The sequence below is a fragment of the Panthera leo genome, chromosome B3, assembly GCF_018350215.1.
Source record: "Panthera leo isolate Ple1 chromosome B3, P.leo_Ple1_pat1.1, whole genome shotgun sequence".
Lineage (NCBI taxonomy): Eukaryota > Metazoa > Chordata > Mammalia > Carnivora > Felidae > Panthera > Panthera leo.
Genome location: NC_056684.1, coordinates 82,011,914 through 82,032,483, shown reverse-complemented (window position 1 = coordinate 82,032,483; position 20,570 = coordinate 82,011,914). Strand labels below are relative to the sequence as shown.

Sequence of the window (20,570 nt, the reverse complement as noted above, 5' to 3'; positions counted from 1 at the left end):
TAGCTGAATAATATTCCATTGTATATTTATAGCACACTTTCTTTATCCATTCATCTATTGATGGACACTTAGGCTGCTTCTATAATTTGGCTATTGTAAACAATGCTGCAATAAACATAGGGGTGTATGCATCCCTTAGAATTAGTGCTTTTGTTTTCTTTGAGCAAATACTCAATAGTGTAATTACTGGATCATAGGGTAGTTCTATTTTTAATTTTTTTAGGAACCTCCATACTGTGTTCCACAGTGGCTGCACAAATTTCTATTTCCACCAACAGTGCAAGAGTGTTCCTTTTTCTTCATATCCATGCCAACACCTGCTGTTTCTTGAATTTTTGATTTTAGCTATTTTGACAGGTGTGAAATGGTATTTCATTTTGGTTTTGGTTTGTATTTCCCTGATGATGAGTGCTTTTGAGCATCTTTTCATGGGTTTGTTAGCCATCTGTATGTCTTCTTTGGAAAAATGTCTGTTCATATCTTCTGCCCCTTTTTTTAAATAAAAAAAATTTTTTTGGGTGTTGAGCTGTACAAGTTCTTTATATATTTTGGACACTAATCCTTTATCACATATGACATTTGAAAATATCTTCTCCCCTTCAGTAGGTTGTCCTTTAGTTTTGTTGATCATTTCCTTTGCTGTGCAGAAGCTTTTTGTTTTGATGAAGTTCCAACAGCTTATTTTTGCTTTTTTTCCCCACTTGCCTCAGGAGACATATCTAGAAAAATATTCTTACAGCCAATGTCAGAGAAATTGCTGTATGTGCTCTCCTAGAATTTTATGGTTTCATTTAGGTCCTTAATTCATTTTAGTTGGTTTTGTGTGTGGTGTAAGAAAGTGGTCCAGTTTTATTCTTTTACATGTAGTTGTCCAGTTTTCCCAATGCCATGTGTGGAAGAGACTCTCTTTTTCCCATTGTGTATTCTGGTCTCCTTTGTCAAAGATTAATTGACCATATAATCATGAGTTTATTTCTGGGCTTTCTATTCTAGTCTGTTGATCTATGTGTCTATGTCTGTGCCAGTACCATACTGTTTTGATTACTACAACTTTTAAAAACTGGCAACACAGGGATACTTATGGCAGAAACCCAGACTTATTTCCAATCAACATCCCAAAAGCCTTGTATTTGCAACACTTTTGAAGTCTTTTCTAATCTAGCTTCTTGCATAGATTAACTGTCATGTCATTTTCCCCTTTATTTTTTCTTTGAATTCAATAGCAAACTCAAGAAAATTTTACAAAGAAGTCATCCTATTACTTTTAGAAATACTTTTAGAGTAAAAAAATATGGAATGATGATGTGTGATGATCATAACCAAAACATTTCAGTCATAAAAATACATGCCGAAATCTAAACTTTACTCTATTATTCAAACTTTTCCATTTTTCAAAAGCAACTTTTTTCCTATCAAATATTTTTCTTTTTTATTCAGTGATTTTTCATTATTTGATTTATTTTTTCCAAATAATCCAATACTTAACTATACCCGTGTATTTTTTCCAATGAATCCAATTCTTTCTTTACATGAGAGCCAATGGATAAGAGTGCAGGGAAGCACTGGGTTTACTTTCAAATGGAATCCTCTAACTAAATCCAACTTAGCTTGAGTCTTTAGATCTTCAACATATCATTTACAAAGTCTTAGGACTGACCATCTAATAAAAAATAGTATGTTAACAGAAATTACTGTGTTGCCATTTGTTTATATGATTTTTCTTGGATGCAATTCGAAAAAGATTTCTAGGAAGTTTCTAATATAAAGGAAAAATAAGGTTATTGGGGGTGGTGGTGAGGCAAGAAATTATATCAATAAAGCCTTTAAGAGCTGTGAAAGAGCTTAAAGCCCTGGAGTCACATATTCATGGATCCAGATCTTTTTCCTCCACTTACTAGTTCTATGACCGTGGGTAATTAATCTTTCAAAAAGTTAGTTTCGTCATCTACAATGTTATCACGATTAAATGACACAATGGATGGTAACCCAGTGACTAAGACAAAGTACACATTCAATACTGCTAGCAAATAACACAACAGCCCCATCCTTTTAGTGACTGACACTTAATACTCCTTGGCTTTTTATAGGGATATTGTCCAGATAATCAAAAAAATAATTTGAGAAAATAAAATAAACTGAGAGACACATGCCCTCACAATGTTTGATACCTTGTTTTAGGAACGTTGGGTTTCCCTAAGGGAATTGGTCAATATTAGACCAAACCTGTCTGGTAAAGGTTTATTGAGATGGCATTTGAAAAAAGAAATCTGACTTGTGATATATAGAATTCACCACTGGAAAACTGACCTTCTTGGTACAAATTCCATGAAAGTCAGGAGTTTCTGTGAAGCAATTGTGAATTAATAAGAACCTCCAAGTTCTTAAAAAAAATGTTTAAATAAATAAGTGTCAATGAAATATCAGTGGTTAACCAACTCACATGGCAAACCAAATTCTCTTTTTTATTTTTTCCTGGTATTGTAAAAGGGAAAATGCTTGATTAGTTCTCTTTCTTAAGGTTCTGTATAAAATATTACTCCTTTTCAAATACAAATCAAAACCACAGTCAGATATCACCTCACGCCAGTCAGAGTGGCCAAAATGAACAAATCAGGAGACTATAGATGCTGGAGAGGGTGTGGAGAAACGGGAACCCTCTTGCACTGTTGGTGGGAATGCAAACTGGTGCAGCCACTCTGGAAAACAGTGTGGAGGTTCCTCAAAAAAGTAAAAATAGACCTACCCTATGACCCAGCAGTAGCACTGCTAGGAATTTACCCAAGGGATACAGGAGTACTGATGAATAGGGGCCCTTGCACCCCAATGTTTATAGCAGCACTCTGAACAATAGCCAAATTGTGGAAAGAGCCTAAATGTCCATCAACTGATGAATGGATAAAGAAATTGTGGTTTATATACACAATGGAGTACTACGTGGCAATGAGAAAGAATGAAATATGGCCCTTTGTAGCAACATGGATGGAACTGGAGAGTGTGATGCTAAGTGAAATAAGCCATACACAGAAAGACAGATACCATATGGTTTCACTCTTATGTGGATCCTGAGAAACTTAACAGAAACCCATCGGGGAGGGGAAGGAAAAAAAAGAAAAAAAAGAGGTTAGAGTGGGAGAGAGAGCCAAAGCATAAGAGACTCTTAAAAACTGAGAACAAACTGAGGGTTGATGGGGGGTGGGAGGGAGGGGTGATGGGCATTGAAGAGGGCATCTTTTGGGATGAGCACTGGGTGTTGTATGGAAACTAATTTGACAATAAATTTCATATAATAAAAAAATAAAAAAAATACACAAGATACCCAGGTAATTCATATGTACCTGAGACTCTGAGAGCAACTGTTACAAATCTTGGCACTGTAAACTAGTGCTGTCCAATAGAACTTTGTACAATGATGGAAATTGCCTGTGCTATTCAGTACAGTAACCAATAACTGCATATAACTACAAGAACTTCAAATATGGCTAGTGTCAATAAGAAACTAATCTTTTTATTTTATGTAATTTTAATTAATTTAAATTTAGATAGCCACATATGGCCAGTGGATACCATATTCTACATTGCAGCTGTAACTTTTTATTCAAACGTATTTATGGGAACAATGTATGCCTTCTGAAGCTTTGGGACATTTGTTCTTTTTATCTCATTTGCCAAAGGTTATAGGACCCTCATAATACCTTGATACTTGTAAAAAAAATATTACTCCTTTTCATAAATGAGTTAGAGATGGTTAATTTTTGGCAATTAAAACTTCTTCACATATCACTTGTAATAATGAATAAATTTGATCCATAATTTCCTAAATTGTATTGGAAAAATGGAATTACCTAATTTCAAAATCCAATAGACTTAATACGTATTTATAAAACTCCTGTTAATTTACTTAATTAAAACAAGAGTGGATGCATATGCAACATTCATATCATTAAAAAAGAACTTATCTTAAAGAGACAATTTAGGATGCTGATTCAGGACAGTGACTCTGGAGCCAAGATGTCTAGGCTTTGACAGATCAGTTACAAACTAGCTGGGTCACTTTGGAAAAGTTGCTGAAACTCTGCTTCAACTTTTCTTATGCAAAATTGAGAGGATAATAGTATATATATCATATGACTATTAAAAGTCTTAGATGAATTAACATGTAACAGAAAAGGGCCTAACACCTAGTAAGTGTTACTATGTTAGCTATTATTATTTTTGTTGCTGTTGTTTTTTGGCCCTTCAGAAAAGGGATGCTCATTTTATTTACTTACTCCAAAGCAAGGATACTCACTGTCAGGCTTCAGGGCAATCCATCAACCCATTTATAACTACATGTAAAATTCTGTATATCCCCATGTGTTTTTAAAATAGTCTTATTGAGGTATAATTGGCATAAAATAACTGCATAACTTAAAATGTACAATTTTATACATTTTGACATATAAATATACCCACAAAACTATCACTACAATCAAGATCATGACTATATTTACCATCCCCAAAATTTTCCTCATTACACTTCATAATTCCTCCAGTGGTCACAAAGATTTTACCCTATAATTTTTTTCTATTTTGTTTTACATTTACATTTAGATCTATGATCCATTCTGACTTCATTTATTTTTAAACTTTTTTTAAAAATGTTTATTTATTTATTTATTTTGAGAGACAGAGAGAGAGAGAGAGAGAGTAGGGAAGGGGAAAAGAGAGAGGAGAGAGAGAATTCCAAACAGGCTTCACACTGTCAGTGCAGAGCCTGGTGCGGAGCTCAAACTCACAAACCATGAGATCATGACCTGAGCCGAAATCAAGAGTCAGATGCTCAACTGACTGAGTCACCCAGGTTCCCTGACTTCAATTTTTCAGGATGGTGCATGCAATATGGAGTTCAATTTCATATTTGTGCATATAGATGTTAAATTGTTCCAGGATCATTTGGTGAAGGACTACCCTTGGAATTGCCTTTGCATCTTTGTCAAAAATCAATTGACCATTTTTGTGCAGCTCTATTTCTGAAATATCTACCCTGTTCTATTGATCTATTTCTTGGCCTTGACACTAAAGCCATACTCTCCCAAACACTGTAGCTTTGTTTTAAGTCTTGAAATCAGGAGGTGTAAGTAAGTCCTTTAACTTTATTCATCTTTTCCAAAATTGTTTTCACTATTCTAATGCCTTTGCATTTCCATGTGAATTTTAGAATCAGCTTATAAATTTCTACAAAATACATTACTTGAAATGTCATTTGAATTACATTGATCTTACAGATAAATCTGGGGAGAATTGATATCTTAATATTGTGCCTTATGATCCATGAGCACAGTATACTTCATCACTCATTTAGTTATTTAATTTCTGTCACCAATATTTTGTAATTTTGAGAGAATAGGTCTTCATGTATTTTGTGAGATATATCCCTAAGTATTTCGTATTTTTGCTGTTATTATAAATGATACTGGTTTTTTAATTTCAAATTCTGGTTGTTCATGGATAGCACATAAAAATACAATTGATGTTTGTATATTGGTTTTGTATACTATAACTTTATTAAAGTCTTTTACTAGCCCTAGGATCTTTTTTTTTTGGAGAATCTATAGCATTTTCTACATAGATGATCATGAAGCATGTGAGTAAAGATAATTTGGTCCCTTATCTTCCAAGTGGCATGCCTTTAATTCCTTTTTTCCTTGCTTTCTTGTATGGGCTAAAACTTCCAGTGCGATGTTAAATAGAAATGGTGAAAATGGACATCCTTGCCTTCTACTGATATTAGGAGAAAAGTATTCAGTCTTTTACCATTAAATATGCTAGCTTTAGATTATTTGTAGGGGTTATTACTGCAGGGTTTAGTCTGTTAAGCATCCAATTCTTGATTTTGGTTCAGGTCATGATCTCATGGTTCATGGGTTCAAGCCCCACATCGGGCTCCATGCTGACCATGTACAGCCTGCCTGGGATTCTCTCTCTGTCCCTATCCCACTCACTCTCTCTCTCTAAAAAAATAAATAAACTTTAATAAATAAAAAATAAAAAATAGATTATTTGTATACATCCTTTATTAAGTTGATAAAGTTTCTACATTATTTTATCTAAATAGTTGAACTTAATGGCATAATTATTCATAATATTCCCTTCATATTTTTTAATATTAGTAGAATATGTAGTGATGTCTATCTATTATTCCTGATGTTGATAATTTGTGTATTTTCTCCATATTCCCTGATCAGTCTTGATAAAGCTTTTATCTTTTCAATAAAACAGGTTTTTTTATTTCATTGATTTTTTTTCTCTATTGTTTTTCTGTTTTCAATTAGTGATTTCTGCTCTGATATTTATTTCCTCCCCCCCCCTTCTTCTACCTACTTTGTGTTTAATTTGCCCTTATTTTTCTAGTTGCATATGGTGAAAGCTAAGATCATTATTTTAATAGCAAATTTTGGTGGCACAAATTTTAATTTTTTTCTATTTCTATTCAGTACAAAAACACTTGATAATTTCCCCTTCTAATTTCTTCTTTGTTCCATGAGTTGTATATAAATTTGCTATTTAGTTTCCATATATTTGAGGATTTTATAAATATATGCCTATTATTTATTTCTAAATTAATTCCATTATAATAAGAGAGCATACTTTGTATAATATGAGTCGTTTTACATTTTAGACTTATTCTGTGGTTCAGAAAAGAGTCATTTTTGGTAGATGTTCTGTGTGCACTTGAAAATAAAGTATATTTTTTGTTGCGGGATGAGGTGTTTTAAATGTCAGTTAGATCAAGTTCATTTATGGAGTGTTTATGGCTTTTATATTCTTGCTGATTTTCTGTCTGCTTATGCTGCCAATTATTGAGGAAAGTGTTGGAATCTCTTTCCAAAACTGTGTATCCCTGCCTACTTGTATCAGTTTTTGACTCATGTAAGTTCTGTTATTAGAACATCAACATTTACTAATGGTGTGTCCTCTAAATTAATTAACATCTTTATCATTAAAAAAAAGTGTCCTTCTTTACATCTTATAATATTTTTTCTTTGAAATCAAATCTGTTACATATTAACAGTTGTGTTAGTTTAATGTATGTTTTTCCATACTTAACCTATTTTGTCTATAATTAAGGTGGGTTTATTATAGACAACATATAGCTCAATCTTGTTTTTTTAATCCAACCTGACAATTACTGCCTTTCAATTGAAGTTTTTAGTCCATTTACACTTAGTAGAACTACTTATATGATTGGTTTAATCTTCCACCTTACTTCTTTCTCTTTGTTACACCTGTGCTTTATTCCCATTTTCCCTTTTTTCCTGCATTGTGTGTGTGTGTGTGTGTGTGTGTGTGTGTGTGTGTTTATGGTTAATGATTTAATTTCCCTTGATGGACTATTAGATACAGTTTCTTGTCATAGTATACATTTTATGTTTTCACAATCTATCTTTAAATGATATTATACTACCACATGTAGTATAAGAACCATTCAACAGTATAATTCCATTTCCTGGTCTTTGTGATATTGTTGTCATATGTTTTACTTCTACATGTTTTGTAAATCCTGCAATACATTGCTACTATCTTGTTTTAAACAACCTATTATCAATTCAAGAGATTTAAATAATACAAAAATAGTTTCATATTAACCTACATAGTAGCCATTTCCAGTACTTAACATTCCTCTGTACAGATTCAAGTTTCCCACTGATAGCATTTTTCTTTTGCCTGCAGAATTTCTCTTAACATTTCTTGTAATGCAGCTCTGATGGTGATAATTTTTTTCTTCTTTTGATGTCTGAAAACTGTTTTTATCTTTCTCTTTGAATATTTCTCTGTGTGTAGAATTCTTGGTTGTTATTTTTTCCCAATACTTTAAAGATGTTGCTCCACTGTCTCCTGATCTGCATTGTTTTGAAAAAGAATTCTGCTATAACTCTTAATAATAATAATTCTTAATAAGTCTGCTATAACTCTTAATAATAACTCTGTTTTCTCTGCATGCTTTGAAGGTATTCCCTTATCACTGGTTTTAATCAATTTGGTTATGATGTCCCTTGTGTAGTTTTTTCATGTTTATTGTGCCTAAAGTCTACTGACAAGTATAAGTTTATACTTTTCATCAAATTTGGAAAATTTGGCCATTATTTCTTCAAAAATTGTTTCTCTTTATTTCCTTTCTTTTAGGGATTCCAATTACATATATATTGTGTTGCTTAAAGTTATCTCACAGCTCACTCAGGCATTGTTTTCTATTTTGTCTTATTTTCCTCTGTGTTTCATTTTAGACAGTTTCTATTGTTACGTTTTCAGGTTTATGAATCACTTCTACAATATTTAATTGGCTGTTAATACCACTCTGTAGTTTTCATCTCAGTTATTATAGTTTTTATCTGTAAAAGTTTGATTTTTGACAGATATCTTCAATGTTTATACTTAATATGCACAATATTTTTGTCTAACTTCTTGGAAGTTAGCTTCTCTCCGCAGCTCTCTCCTCTCTAGTACTCTATAGCAAATAGCAAAATAGATATAGTCTTATAGCACATTTAGCTGTCTTGGCCTCCTCAGACTCCCAGACCTGTCTCTTCAACTCAGTGAGACTGCCAGAATCTGCATAGACTTCCTCTCCATATGCTGTGCCTTGGAATTTCTAGGCAGAAAATTGGGTAACCATAGTATCACTTCATTCATTTCAAATGCAAGGTTAAAATTTGTGATTTTGGGAGCACCTGGGTGGCTCAGTCAGCTAAGTGGATGACTTTGGCTCAGGTCATGATCTCATGGTTCATGGGTTCAAGCCCAACATTGGTCTCTGTGCTGACAACTCAGAGCCTGGAGCCAATTCAGATTCTGTGTCTTCCTCTCTCTCTCTGCCTCTCCCCACTTGCTCACTCTCTCTCTCTCTCAAAACTAAAAAAAAAAAATTAATGTGATTTTGCCCAGTTTTTTAGTTGTTTCAGGTACAAGGGTAAATGTGATCTCATACTTTATCTTGGCTGAAAGTGGATATCTGCTTATGTATTTTAAGAGGAAGAAGGCCCACAGCCTTCATCAAGGAGTTATGGCCTCTTTATTAAAAGATAAGAAACACTGTTCTGAGTATATTTATAGATTATTGGTATGGATGATTGTCATTACTATGGATTGTCTTACACATTTTAATTTTCATATATTGTAAGAAGTGATATTTAAACTGGTAAAATCTTGGTTCTCTATAATAAACACATAATAAATTCAGAATGCTATTTTGGAAGATGGGATAGCTTAAGGTAACATAAATGTATAGTACTGTCAGTCAAGATATGGGCCTGAATCAATGAAAGGAATAAAAGGAACAAAGCTCAAGTTTCTTTGGCTCACAAAGAAAGAAGGCAGAAGACTAGGAAAGAAAAAAACCAAAAGATACAATTCAAATGAAAATTAGAATTAAAGCTTGAAAAGTATGTACACACATCAATATTACAGTTAACACACACACACACACATACACACACACACACACACACACTTACACAAAAGTAAGTCTGGGTAAAGAGTTTAAATGTATGAAGAACAAGTGTAATGTAAAATAATTATGCAATTTCAAAATCTTGATAAGGGAAAAAGATACTTTTGGGATTTGTCAAGATACTTGATAAGGGAGAAAGGTGCTTTGGAGGTTTTATACAAGATCTCTTGCTTTCTTGTAACTTTTGAAAAAGAGATAAATATATTCATTATTTACCTAGTTAGGGGTAATAGGGAAGTTTGACATTTATACACTTATCTAAATTTTTCTGAATATTATGGAAAGTTTTTCCATATTTTTGTCTGTAATTAGCTATGAATATTACCTAGTATGATAGTTATTTGTACATTTGTATTATCTTTCGAGCTGTGCTTTTTAAGGAAGGGGAAGGGATCTAATTTACTGCTGGATCTCTAACACTGACTACTATAGAGCGTCTCTTAAAGAAAATTCACTTATTTAACAAATATTATGAAGTACCTATTAAACCATATGTGAAGTTTTAGGAATGCAGAGGTGAACAGAAACTGGCTATGTGGCTGCTTTCTTCAGACCAATGGAGAAGACCAATAGTAATCGAATCATCACACAAACAGATGTCAATTGAACCATAAGGAATACTGCATATGTGATTAAGTGACATCTCTTATATAAGCTATTTCCAAAATGACTAATGAAGACAATCCTATAACACAGTGACTGAATCAGAGCTTCTAATCTGCAGTATCAGAACCTAGTCCACATTTTAAAAAATTTAAATCCCAGTTAGTTACCATATAGTGTAATAATGATTTCAGGAATAGAATTCAGTGATTCATCACTTGTATATAACACCCAGTGCTCTTCCCAACAAGTGTCCTCCTTAAGGCCCCTTGTCCATTTAGCTCATCCCCCCACTGCCCAACACCACACCCATTTGTTCTCTGTATATGAGAGTCTCTTATGGTTTGTCTCCCTCCTTGTTTTTATATTATTTTTGCTTCCCTTCCTTTATGTTCATCACTTTTGTATCTTAAAGTCCACATATGAGTGAAGTCATATGGTATTTGTCTTTCACTGACTGATTTATTTCACTTAGCATAATACACTCTAGTTCCATCCACATTGTTGCAAATGGCAAGATTTATTCTTTTTGATTCAATTCTTTTTCATTGAGTAATATGTCATTTTATATATATACCACATCTTCCTTATCCATTCATCACTCAATGGACATTTGGGCTCTTTCCATTCTTTGGCTATTGTCAATAGTACTGCTATAAACATTGGGGTGCATGTGCCCCTTCGAATCAGCATTTTTGTATCCTATGGATAAATACCTAGTAGGGCAAATGCTAGATTGTAGGGAAGTTCTATTTTTTATTTTTTGAGGAACCTCCATACTGTTTTCCAGTGTGGCTGCACCAGTTTGCATTTCCACCAGCAATGCAAAAGAGACCCTCTTTCTCTGCGTCCTTGCCAAAACCTGTCATTGCTGGAGTTGTTAATGTTAGCCATTCTGACTGGTGTGAGGTGGTATCTCATTGAGGTTTTGATCTGTACTTCCCTGATGATGAGTGATGTTGAACATTTTTTCATGTGTCAGCCATCTGGATGTCTTCTTTGGAAAAGTGTCTATTCATATCTTTGGCCCATTTCTTCACTGGATTATTTGTTTTTTGGGTGTTGAATTTGATAAGTTCTTTATAGATTTTGGAGACTAACCCTTTATCTGATATGTCATTTGCAAATATCTTCTCCCATTCCATTGGTTGCCTTTTAGTATTACTGATTGTTTCCATCACTATGCAGAGGCTTTTTATCTTGATGAGGTCTCAATAGTTCATTTTTGCTTTTGTTTCCCTTGCCTCTGGAGACATGTCAAGTAAGAAGTTGCTGTGGCCAAGGTCAAAGAGGATGTTGCCTGTTTTCTCCTTTAGGATTTTGATGGCTTCCTGTAATACACTTAGGTCTTTCATCCATTTTGAGTTTATTTTTGTGCACATTGTAAGAAAGTGGTCCTGGTCATTCTTCTGCATGTTGCCGTCCAGTTTTGCCAAAACCATTTGCTAAAGAGACTGTCTTTACTCCACTGGATATTCTTTCTTGCTTTGTCCAAGATTAGTTGGCCATATGTTTGTGGGTCCATTTCTGGGTTCTCTATTCTGTCCCATTGATCTGAGTGTCTGTTCTTGTGCCAGTACTATACTATATTGATGATTACAGCATTGTAATATAGATTGAAGTCTAGAATTGTGATACTTCCAGCTTTGGTTTTCTTTTTCATGATTGCTTTGGCTATTCAGGGTCTTTTCTTGTTCCATACAAATTTTAGGATTATTTGTTCTAGCTCTGTGAAAAAGCTGGTGTTATTTTGATAGATATTGCATTGAATATGTAGATTGCTTTGTGTAGTTTTGACATTTTAACAATGCTTGATCTTCTAATCCATGAGCATGGATTAGAATTTTTTCCATTTTTTGTGTCTTCTTCAATTTCTTTCATAAGCTTCCTATAGTTTTCAGTGTATAGATTTTTCACCTCTTTTGTTAGGTTTATTTCCTAGGTATTTTATGGTTTTTAGTGCAAATGCAAATGGGATTGATTCCTTGATTTCTCTTTCTGCTGCTTCATTATTGGTGTATAGAAATGCAACCGATTTCTATGCATTAATTTTATATCCTGTGACTCTAGCATATTCATGGATCAGTTCTAGCGGTTTTTTTGTGGAGTCTTTTGGTTTTCCACATAGAGTATCATGTTGTCTGCAAAGAGTGAAAGTGTGACTCACTCCTTGCCAATTTGGATGCCTTTTATTTCTTTTTGTTGTCTGATTGCTGAAGCTAGGACTTCCAACACTATGTTGAATAACAGTGGTGAGAGTGGACATCCTTGTTGAGTTCCTGACCTTAGGGGGAAAGTTCTCAGTTTTTTCCCATTGAGGATGATATTAGTGGTGGGTCTTTCATATATGGCCTTTGTGATCTTGAGGTATGATCCTTCTATCCCTAATTTCTTGAGAGTTTTTATCAAGAAAGGATGCTGTGTATTTTGTCAAATGCTTTTTCTATATCGAGAGGATTATGCGGTTCTTATACTTTCTTTTACTAATGTGTGGTATCAAATTGACCTAGTCCACATTTTTATCCAATAGCTCATACAGAATTTCCTTCAGAAATAACTTTTGAAGAAAAGAGTATACCACCAGATACTTCACATCATGTTTTAGAACTTGGAAACATTGTCACTATCATTGGAAACATCACCATCACACAGGTCAAAAGGCATCTTCTTGGTGGTCTCATGAAGGTGAATAGTCTTATAGAAATGTAATAATACTCAAAGCCATTTTGGAGGAATATGAACCGTGATCATGAATGTAGATATAGTTTTAAACCAAATGTCAGAATAAAAGAAAATGTATTAAATAAAAGCATGTACTCATTTATTTAGCAAATATCTGTCAAACATCTACCATGTGCAAGTACGTCCCAGGCCTTGCAAACAGACACTGAAAGTCCCTGTGCATGAAGGACCAAGGGGATGGCATGAGGGTGAGGCATATGATAAACAAGCAAACAGACCACTTAGAGACTTCTGATTTTCTGCATAGGTAGCCTCCCACAATGGTCAATGGTTGCTTGCCCATCAAAGCAATACGGACTCTTTACTAAACAACAGAGATCAGAAGCAAGAAATATCTCCAACTTAATTAGGTACCCTCTGCTGACTGAATTGTTGCCATTAGTCTTACTCTGTTCTATCCTTTTCTTGACAGTGATTTTCAACCTTGTTTAGCCCAGACCTTATTTGCTACCTCCATCATTCCAAAAGCCTACACACTCAGTAGACAACCTAAAGAAAAGGGGAGACTTTTCTCTACCTGCAATTTATATCTACCTCTATGTGTTAGCTTGAGCCTCTAAGAAGTAGCCGGGGTTTTAAAATGAAAGCTTACTTCTACCACAGAAGCAGGATAAAAATGTCTACATCTAGTCCACAGAGATCTAGTCCTGCAACCCTGATCATATGATTTCAAGTAAATCCCCAAAGAAAGCCATTTTTGTCTCCTCCAAAGCAGCTTGAATGCTTCCAAAATGTCAGAGCTTCTCCAGGTGCAGATGGTTTTTGTGTAAGTTTTATTATGGTCACTACTATGCTTAGAGGCTTCAAAACTATAGAATAAAAAATAACCTCTTTTGCCCTTCCAAACACTGAAAGAAAGAAAGAAAGAAAGAAAGAAAGAAAGAAAGAAAGAAAGAACACACTAGCTAAATAGCTTCATAGGTCTTTTCCAGGAAAGACATCCAATTATATAGACTCTGATTACTGGTAATAACTTGAAGTCTTAAGAAATTTAACAACTTCAGCTCAAAACAATTAAATTGAACTGTTGATGATACAATCACCCCCTAGACTCAACATAGCTGCAGATGCAGAAAAAGTGAGAAGGCTTACTGATTCATTGTCCCTTCTGTTCCCAGTCCCCAATGCCAAACACATCAGACAGCAAATATTAAGAATCTGTTAAAATTAGAATTCACAGGAGAAGACTTTTTTCAGTGGCAGGATTATTACATTTGATTTTTCAATTTTGAATCTTGGACTTTCCAAACCCATAGAACTGATAATATAAACATATAACAATAACTTTCCATTCCATGTATGTATGTATGTGTTTCATTTATGTAAGTCAAACATGAAAATTAGGTATTCAACTAATGGTCAGTGACTTCAAAGTCATTTGGGGAATGTAATTTTTTTATCAATAAATCTTTTCTATTAAGAATATGAAGGTTTTCTGGACAAGAACTTATTCTCTACTATTATTAAACAACCTTAGTCACATATATTTCCTTCATGTATCAATGGTTTGAACTTATAATCAACTTGGAAAATTCTTAAAAGGGACCCTACCCCTACCTTGAACACTGCATTAGAATTCACAGAGGAAACTTTCTAGCTCTCAGCAATGCATATCTATCAAAAGAAGCTCTAAGCAAAAGAAATGGAGTTTGTTGTACGAACAGTGTTAAGTCATCATGTAATGAGAAGGTAAGCAGTATACTTTATGTCATTGCCTCATAGAGCAATGCCTCATAGAGCATACACATTGCTACACGTGCTTTCAGAGTAGAAAGCCGCCTTCTAACAAAATCTTCATGGGGTATTTTATGATTAAAGAATATCACTGGTGAAGGAATGACTGAAGGAATTAATGGCTTAGTTTGGCAAGATTAAGCCAACTCTTCCTGTGATTTTTTTCAAGACAATGAGATACACTGAAACACTTCTTATTGGTAGGCAAATAAATCTCTGTGCTATGACAAATGGAATTTCATCTAGTGGAGAGATCTATCCCTTTCTTTCACAAAACGACTTGTAAGATGAATACATTTTCCAAGTTCTGAAATAATTTTTTTCTGAGAAAAATAAGAGACCATTATGCTTAAAAAAAAAATATCACTCACAGACTCCTTTCCCATCTTCTTTTGTAGCCGTGTTTGCCACTGAACAGCTTGCATGACAATGGCTTCCCATCTTCTTTCAAGATTTACAATGATCAGTTGCATGGGCTGGTGGTCTGCGTTCAGATTGCAAGTGTCCCGGTCATCCAGAAGATGCTGGCACAATCGCAGGATGGAGGCCACTCCACGTCGTCGCTGTTTGATTTCACCACAGAGGGACTGCAACACAGAAAGGGCTTCATCCGTGGGTGTTTATAAAGCATAATTCCCCCCAAATTGAAACACCTACTTCCACCATAATTTCAAATTACAGTGATACGCTTGGCTATGAATAAGACAAGAATGGCTCTGGAGTTGCCTTTAGATTGGAGACCGTCTACTGATACCCAACTAATGCCAAAGAATTTAGCTGCATCCCACTCTTCTTCCCTTTTTTTCAATGATTTCTCCATCTAAAACGCTGGGTCCCACCTGGACACCTAGGTGATTAACAATTTACAACTTAATGAAATTTAGGTCATATGAATGCCAAACAGATTGACCTGCTTTAATTCCAGGTGACAGGAAACACAAAAGATAGAGAAGTGCTCCAAAAGGAAATGGAAATTTTCCAAACTTACTCCTAGATTTTCTGAGGCCAAAAGTTTAGTTTTCTACTGGCTGGGAATAAGTTAAATAAGATTGCAGAGAAGTTTCATACCTAACATCTATTATTGGGGAAAAATGGATAAGCAACATTTCTCTTCCGAAGCTTGATTAACAAAGCAATAATGTTCTGAGAACAGAAATTAGGATACTGGATTATTACTGCACTATTTGTTGGTTGCTGTTTCTTTTAATAGACATTCACACAATTTAAGAAGGATATGCATGCATCAAAATAGCATTTTGCCCCCAGAAGCATTTGTATTGCTGCAGTGACCCTAAGCTGAACGATTCAAGCAAAATAGTGGGTACACATGTCTAAAAATATTATATCTTTTCTTTGCCTACGGATAGTGTGTAAGTGATATTCTAATTCAAAGCCTTCAGGAGAAATGATGATTATATCCACAAACATCACTGAATTACTAATCTCCTTCTACTGCTACAATTGGACTGTTCTAACAGTTAACAGATTGCTTATTAATCAACAAGGGTAAACAAGACAATGCAATTTCATTTAGTGTGAGAGTTTTAATGCCTAAAAGTATTTGTGCTTAAAATGTTAATCTAGATAAGGCTTCATTAGTAGAAGTCTTAAAATGATTAAATGCGGTTCATTGAAATGTGCACAGAGTGGTAGTAGATCAGCAGGTGGACATTTCATACAGATGTTCCACTTACTGATATAATACATGCAGTAGCCATTTAAATGACCCTAGCTCCGTAATAGCTGAAATTCTATTATTTCTGTAATGAAAGAACACTGTACCTTTAATATTTCTGAATTTTAAATAAGGTGAATGACAAATTCCCAAACCTCTATTTATGGCAAAATATGACTAGGAATTTTATTATTCAATTTACACCAGTGCAGCATTTTTAGTTATGTTTCCTGAACTTACCCTTATTTATTTTCCTAGCATTCATTATTATTTTCCTACATAACTCCTAATATAACCACCAGGTCTGACAAATTTCTTTACTGATGCTATTCATTTGTTCAAGGCTGAATGAGGAGAAACCCCTAGACATTCAAAGATAAAACTTGAGGGCCTATCAAAGCAAAAAGCATTGTTTCCATCTCCTCCCATCCTGCTAACTTCCCCCTCCTAAATACATTCTCTCTCTCTCCCTCTCTCTCTCTCTCTTTCACACACACACACACACACAATTTGCTCTCTTGCTCTAGAACTGTTGAGCAAGTCAAAGTGTCAAGTCCAATTAATACCTGCCAAATTTTGATCCAATATTAACACTTCAAGATAATAATATAGCCAACTGAAATTCATTGAAATGAGTCCTATGAATATGAATATTGAGGATTTCTTTGTTTTGTTTTGTTATACATTTGTTAACAATAAAGGGCTAGAAAAATCAAGAGTGATATTTCCATACCATAAAATTGGATCTTGCAAAACTCTGTTTGAAGTTGACTAGACCAGTAACTGCATTCATCAAGCTAGCAAAAAGTCCCCATGTCTCTTAGCCAAATGAAAATTTGCCATGGACAGCACTAAACGTATGTGTGTAGCTAGCACAGCCACATTGGTAACATTTACAAAGTAGCCCAAATAAGCTTCATGCACCTTAAAGGCATTTTTGAAGTTCTGAAACAGGGCATGTGAGATCACTAGGGGAAATTTTCATAAATGTCACTGGCCATAATCTTTTTATGAGTATCTAGAATGCACCCAGTACTTAAGTATCCAGATGAACCCCAACCCACATCTTAATGTGAGTCAGTCCAGGTAAAAAACTGTGAAAGCTGTTTTTGATGTTCAATATAGGATTTTATTGAATGTTGACATTCACTACCTAATTTTGGGATCTTCACAATTCCACAGTTTTTTTTTTCTCTTACTTTAAATATCTAAAGAACTTGGTCTACATTCTGGATTAATCTTTTATCCTATATGTACAGTGGGAAATAACACTACTTTAAAAAGGAGGCAAAAATTGAGAATTTTAAATGCCAACATAATTTTTGATAGTTTTTTATATCTAGGAGATATAACTGATAAAATAACATTCTTCTACATAAATGAGTTTCCATGACAACCATTAAAATATACATATTTATTTATAATCACAAACACATACTCAATAAAACCAGTGCATTTTCTGGTGATGTTTCTTAGAGTTAGTAGTTTACGTTATTTCCATGATAAACTATGCACAGAAAAATGTTAAATGTAACTACACAGGAACAAATAAGTATTGTAACTACTCCTGGCTCACATTTTCAGAGAAAAGCACTTTTAAACACAAATCCAAACTAAATAACCTAAGCAAGGCACTGAAATAAGATAAACTCATCCCTGCCTCTTAGACTTCCTCAAATGTGCATTGTAACTTCTGTCTGCTAGGCAGTGGTTTATTCATGGAGGCTTCAAACAGGAGCAAGTTCCTGCTCCTTCTCTCAAGGAGCTGAGGTCTACTGAAGGTGGACTATCCACAAATAAGCATGGTACCAAGAGTAATGTAGAGAGAGACCTGTTAACAGAATGTTTGTGCAAGTTGATTTTGGAGGAGTTGGTGAAATCTCCAGGGAAATAATGGGAACCAGATGGTCCAAGCTGAATGGTCGTGGTTATAAAGATAGAAGGTTCGGGAAGCAAGTAGCCTGGGGCAGCGGGAGCACCTAGTGTGTTAGGGAGAAGAGACAGTGAAGCAACTGGACAGGAAGTAATGAACAGAAAAATTTGTAATGTTTTTCATTATTGCCAATTCTGAAGCATTTTCCTTGATATCTGATGAGATATGCTTGATTCTCAAGCATAGTCATATTGCCTTCACAGAAAAGTATAAAGACAAGAAGAGTAAAGGAAATTTATTTTTTTAAATTTTTTTGATGTTTATTTACTTTTGAGAGAGAAAGACAAAGCATGAGTGGGGAAAGGGCAGAGAGAGAGAGAGAGAGAGAGAGAGAGAGAGGGAGGCACAGAATCTAAACCAGCTCCAGGCTCTGAGCTGTCAGCAGAGAGCCCGATATGGGGCTTGAACTCAGAAACGGTGAGATCATGACCTGAGCTAAAGTCGGTCGCTTAACTGACTGAGCCACCCAGGTGCCCCGAGTAAAGGAAATTTAAAAAGAAAGAAAAAAAACCCCACTAATTATCAGTATGTCTAAGAAAGAGATTCCAAATGTTTTTGTATTAGTTGTCCTATTATTTGGTCATTGTTAGGCAATGTCTTCTTAGAAGACTACCTCTCAGTATGGAGGTCATTGTCTTATATCACTTCAGAATCCAATTGGTGGAATATAGTTTGGTGTGCTACTTTTAAATTTCTAATCACTTATTTTCTTTATTTTACATTTCTATTCAATTTCCTCATGTTATTAAAAAGACAGACTTGCTATAAGTGTAGAAAAGTAAAAATCAAAATTTCTAAGTCATTGTTTTCCTTTACAGTAATCGGATATCCAACCTTCTCAACACATCTTTTTCGACGTGTTACAATAGAGTTGCCAACAGGCTGAAGGTTTTTCTATCACACGTATAAACGGTCTGGTTTTCAATTAATTGATGGTGATGCAAAGGATGTTTTTGGTCTATCTTGGGGGGGGGGGTCTTTTATTTATTTAGTTGTTTGTTTATTTTTAACATTTTTATTTATTTTTGAGAAAGAGGAGACAGAGTATGAGCAGGGGAGGGGCAGAGTGAGAGGGAGACACAGGATCTGAAGCAGGATCCAGGCTCTGAGCTGTCAGCACAGAGCCCAAAGCAGGACTCGAACTGGTGAACCACATGATCAAGACTTGAGCAGAAGTTGGACACTTAGCCAACTGAGCCACCCAGGTGCCCCTGTTTATTTATTTTTTAATGAGGGTTTTTCTTTCTCCCCTCCTGACATTCTGTCAGCCTTTTTGACTGTTTAAGCCACTCTATTATTAGCCAAATGTGATGTAACATCCTTTTTGACATTGGCTTCAGTTTAACACGATTAAAGGTAAGACTTCCAATACTGATACTTCGTTTTTCATTATATATTAAACATATGCATATATACACACATATACATACATATATTGTATAATATTATACTTACTTGTATACCCATATTCTTGACCTTAAATAATAGTGTCATCTACTATCACAGAAGGATATAAATAAGCTTACAAGAAAAGAACTACAATTAGACCAAAAACCAAACCACACAATAAGTAAAACATAAGAAATAAATAGAGAAAAGAGAGATGAAGAGGAAAATAAAAATTTTAAAATACCAAAACTAAGCAGAAAAAAAATCTGTTTAAGAAACTCCAAAGCAATTTGTGTCTATATCTCTTACATAATTTTATTCAGCAGGTTAATATAACATCATTAAATAGGTCAATATTAACAGTGATAGGACATTAGATGATCTGTCAACTAAAGACTATTTATGAAGCAATTCCATTTATAAGAGCAAACATAACTTTATTTTCTAGATTGATCAAGTTTTTAACAATATCTATTGAGTAGGCCCTCTCTGTAGTAAGCACAATAAAGAAGTTTTAACCTGCATATATGATACATACTTGCCTTCAATCTAGTTGGAGTGAGGAAATAACAGAGAGAGGAAAAAAGTGAAAAAGACATGCAAGTTCTTCTGGCTTAAATAGTCACAAGTAAATAGCTCCACCTCTTTGTTGCAAGGGTCCCCCACACTTTTTCATGTTGTCTTTCCTTTTCGCACTTTCTGTATTTTATCATTCTAATTTCATAAGGTGGGAAACTGTCTTCTCTTAGTCTGCTACCTGTGACCAGATTTGTAGAGCAAATATTCTCAGAGACTTCTCCAGGCCAAGTAGCACTAGCATCACCTGGAAACTTGGAAATGCCAGTGCTCTAGGGCCACTCCACCTGTTCTGAATCTGCAACTCTGGGACAGGCATCAGTGAGCTATGGTTTAACAAACACTATATGTGATTGCAATGCATGCCGAAGTTTGAAAACACTGGCCTATGGAAACAGAGGAACTTAGTTTTATAGATAAGAGAATTAATC

General features: G+C 34.6%; 1 protein-coding gene across 14 annotated transcripts in view; it reads right to left on the bottom strand.

The window, feature by feature from the left end:
- Positions 1–20,570, bottom strand: part of AKAP6 (A-kinase anchoring protein 6) — a 554,746-nt gene that overhangs the window by 44,462 nt on the left and 489,714 nt on the right. For all 14 annotated transcript variants that reach the window (XM_042942947.1, XM_042942939.1, XM_042942943.1 and 11 more), the window contains one exon: positions 14,938–15,153. In XM_042942947.1, coding sequence (XP_042798881.1) covers positions 14,938–15,153 — 216 coding nt within the window. The remainder of the gene's footprint in view (positions 1–14,937; positions 15,154–20,570) is intronic.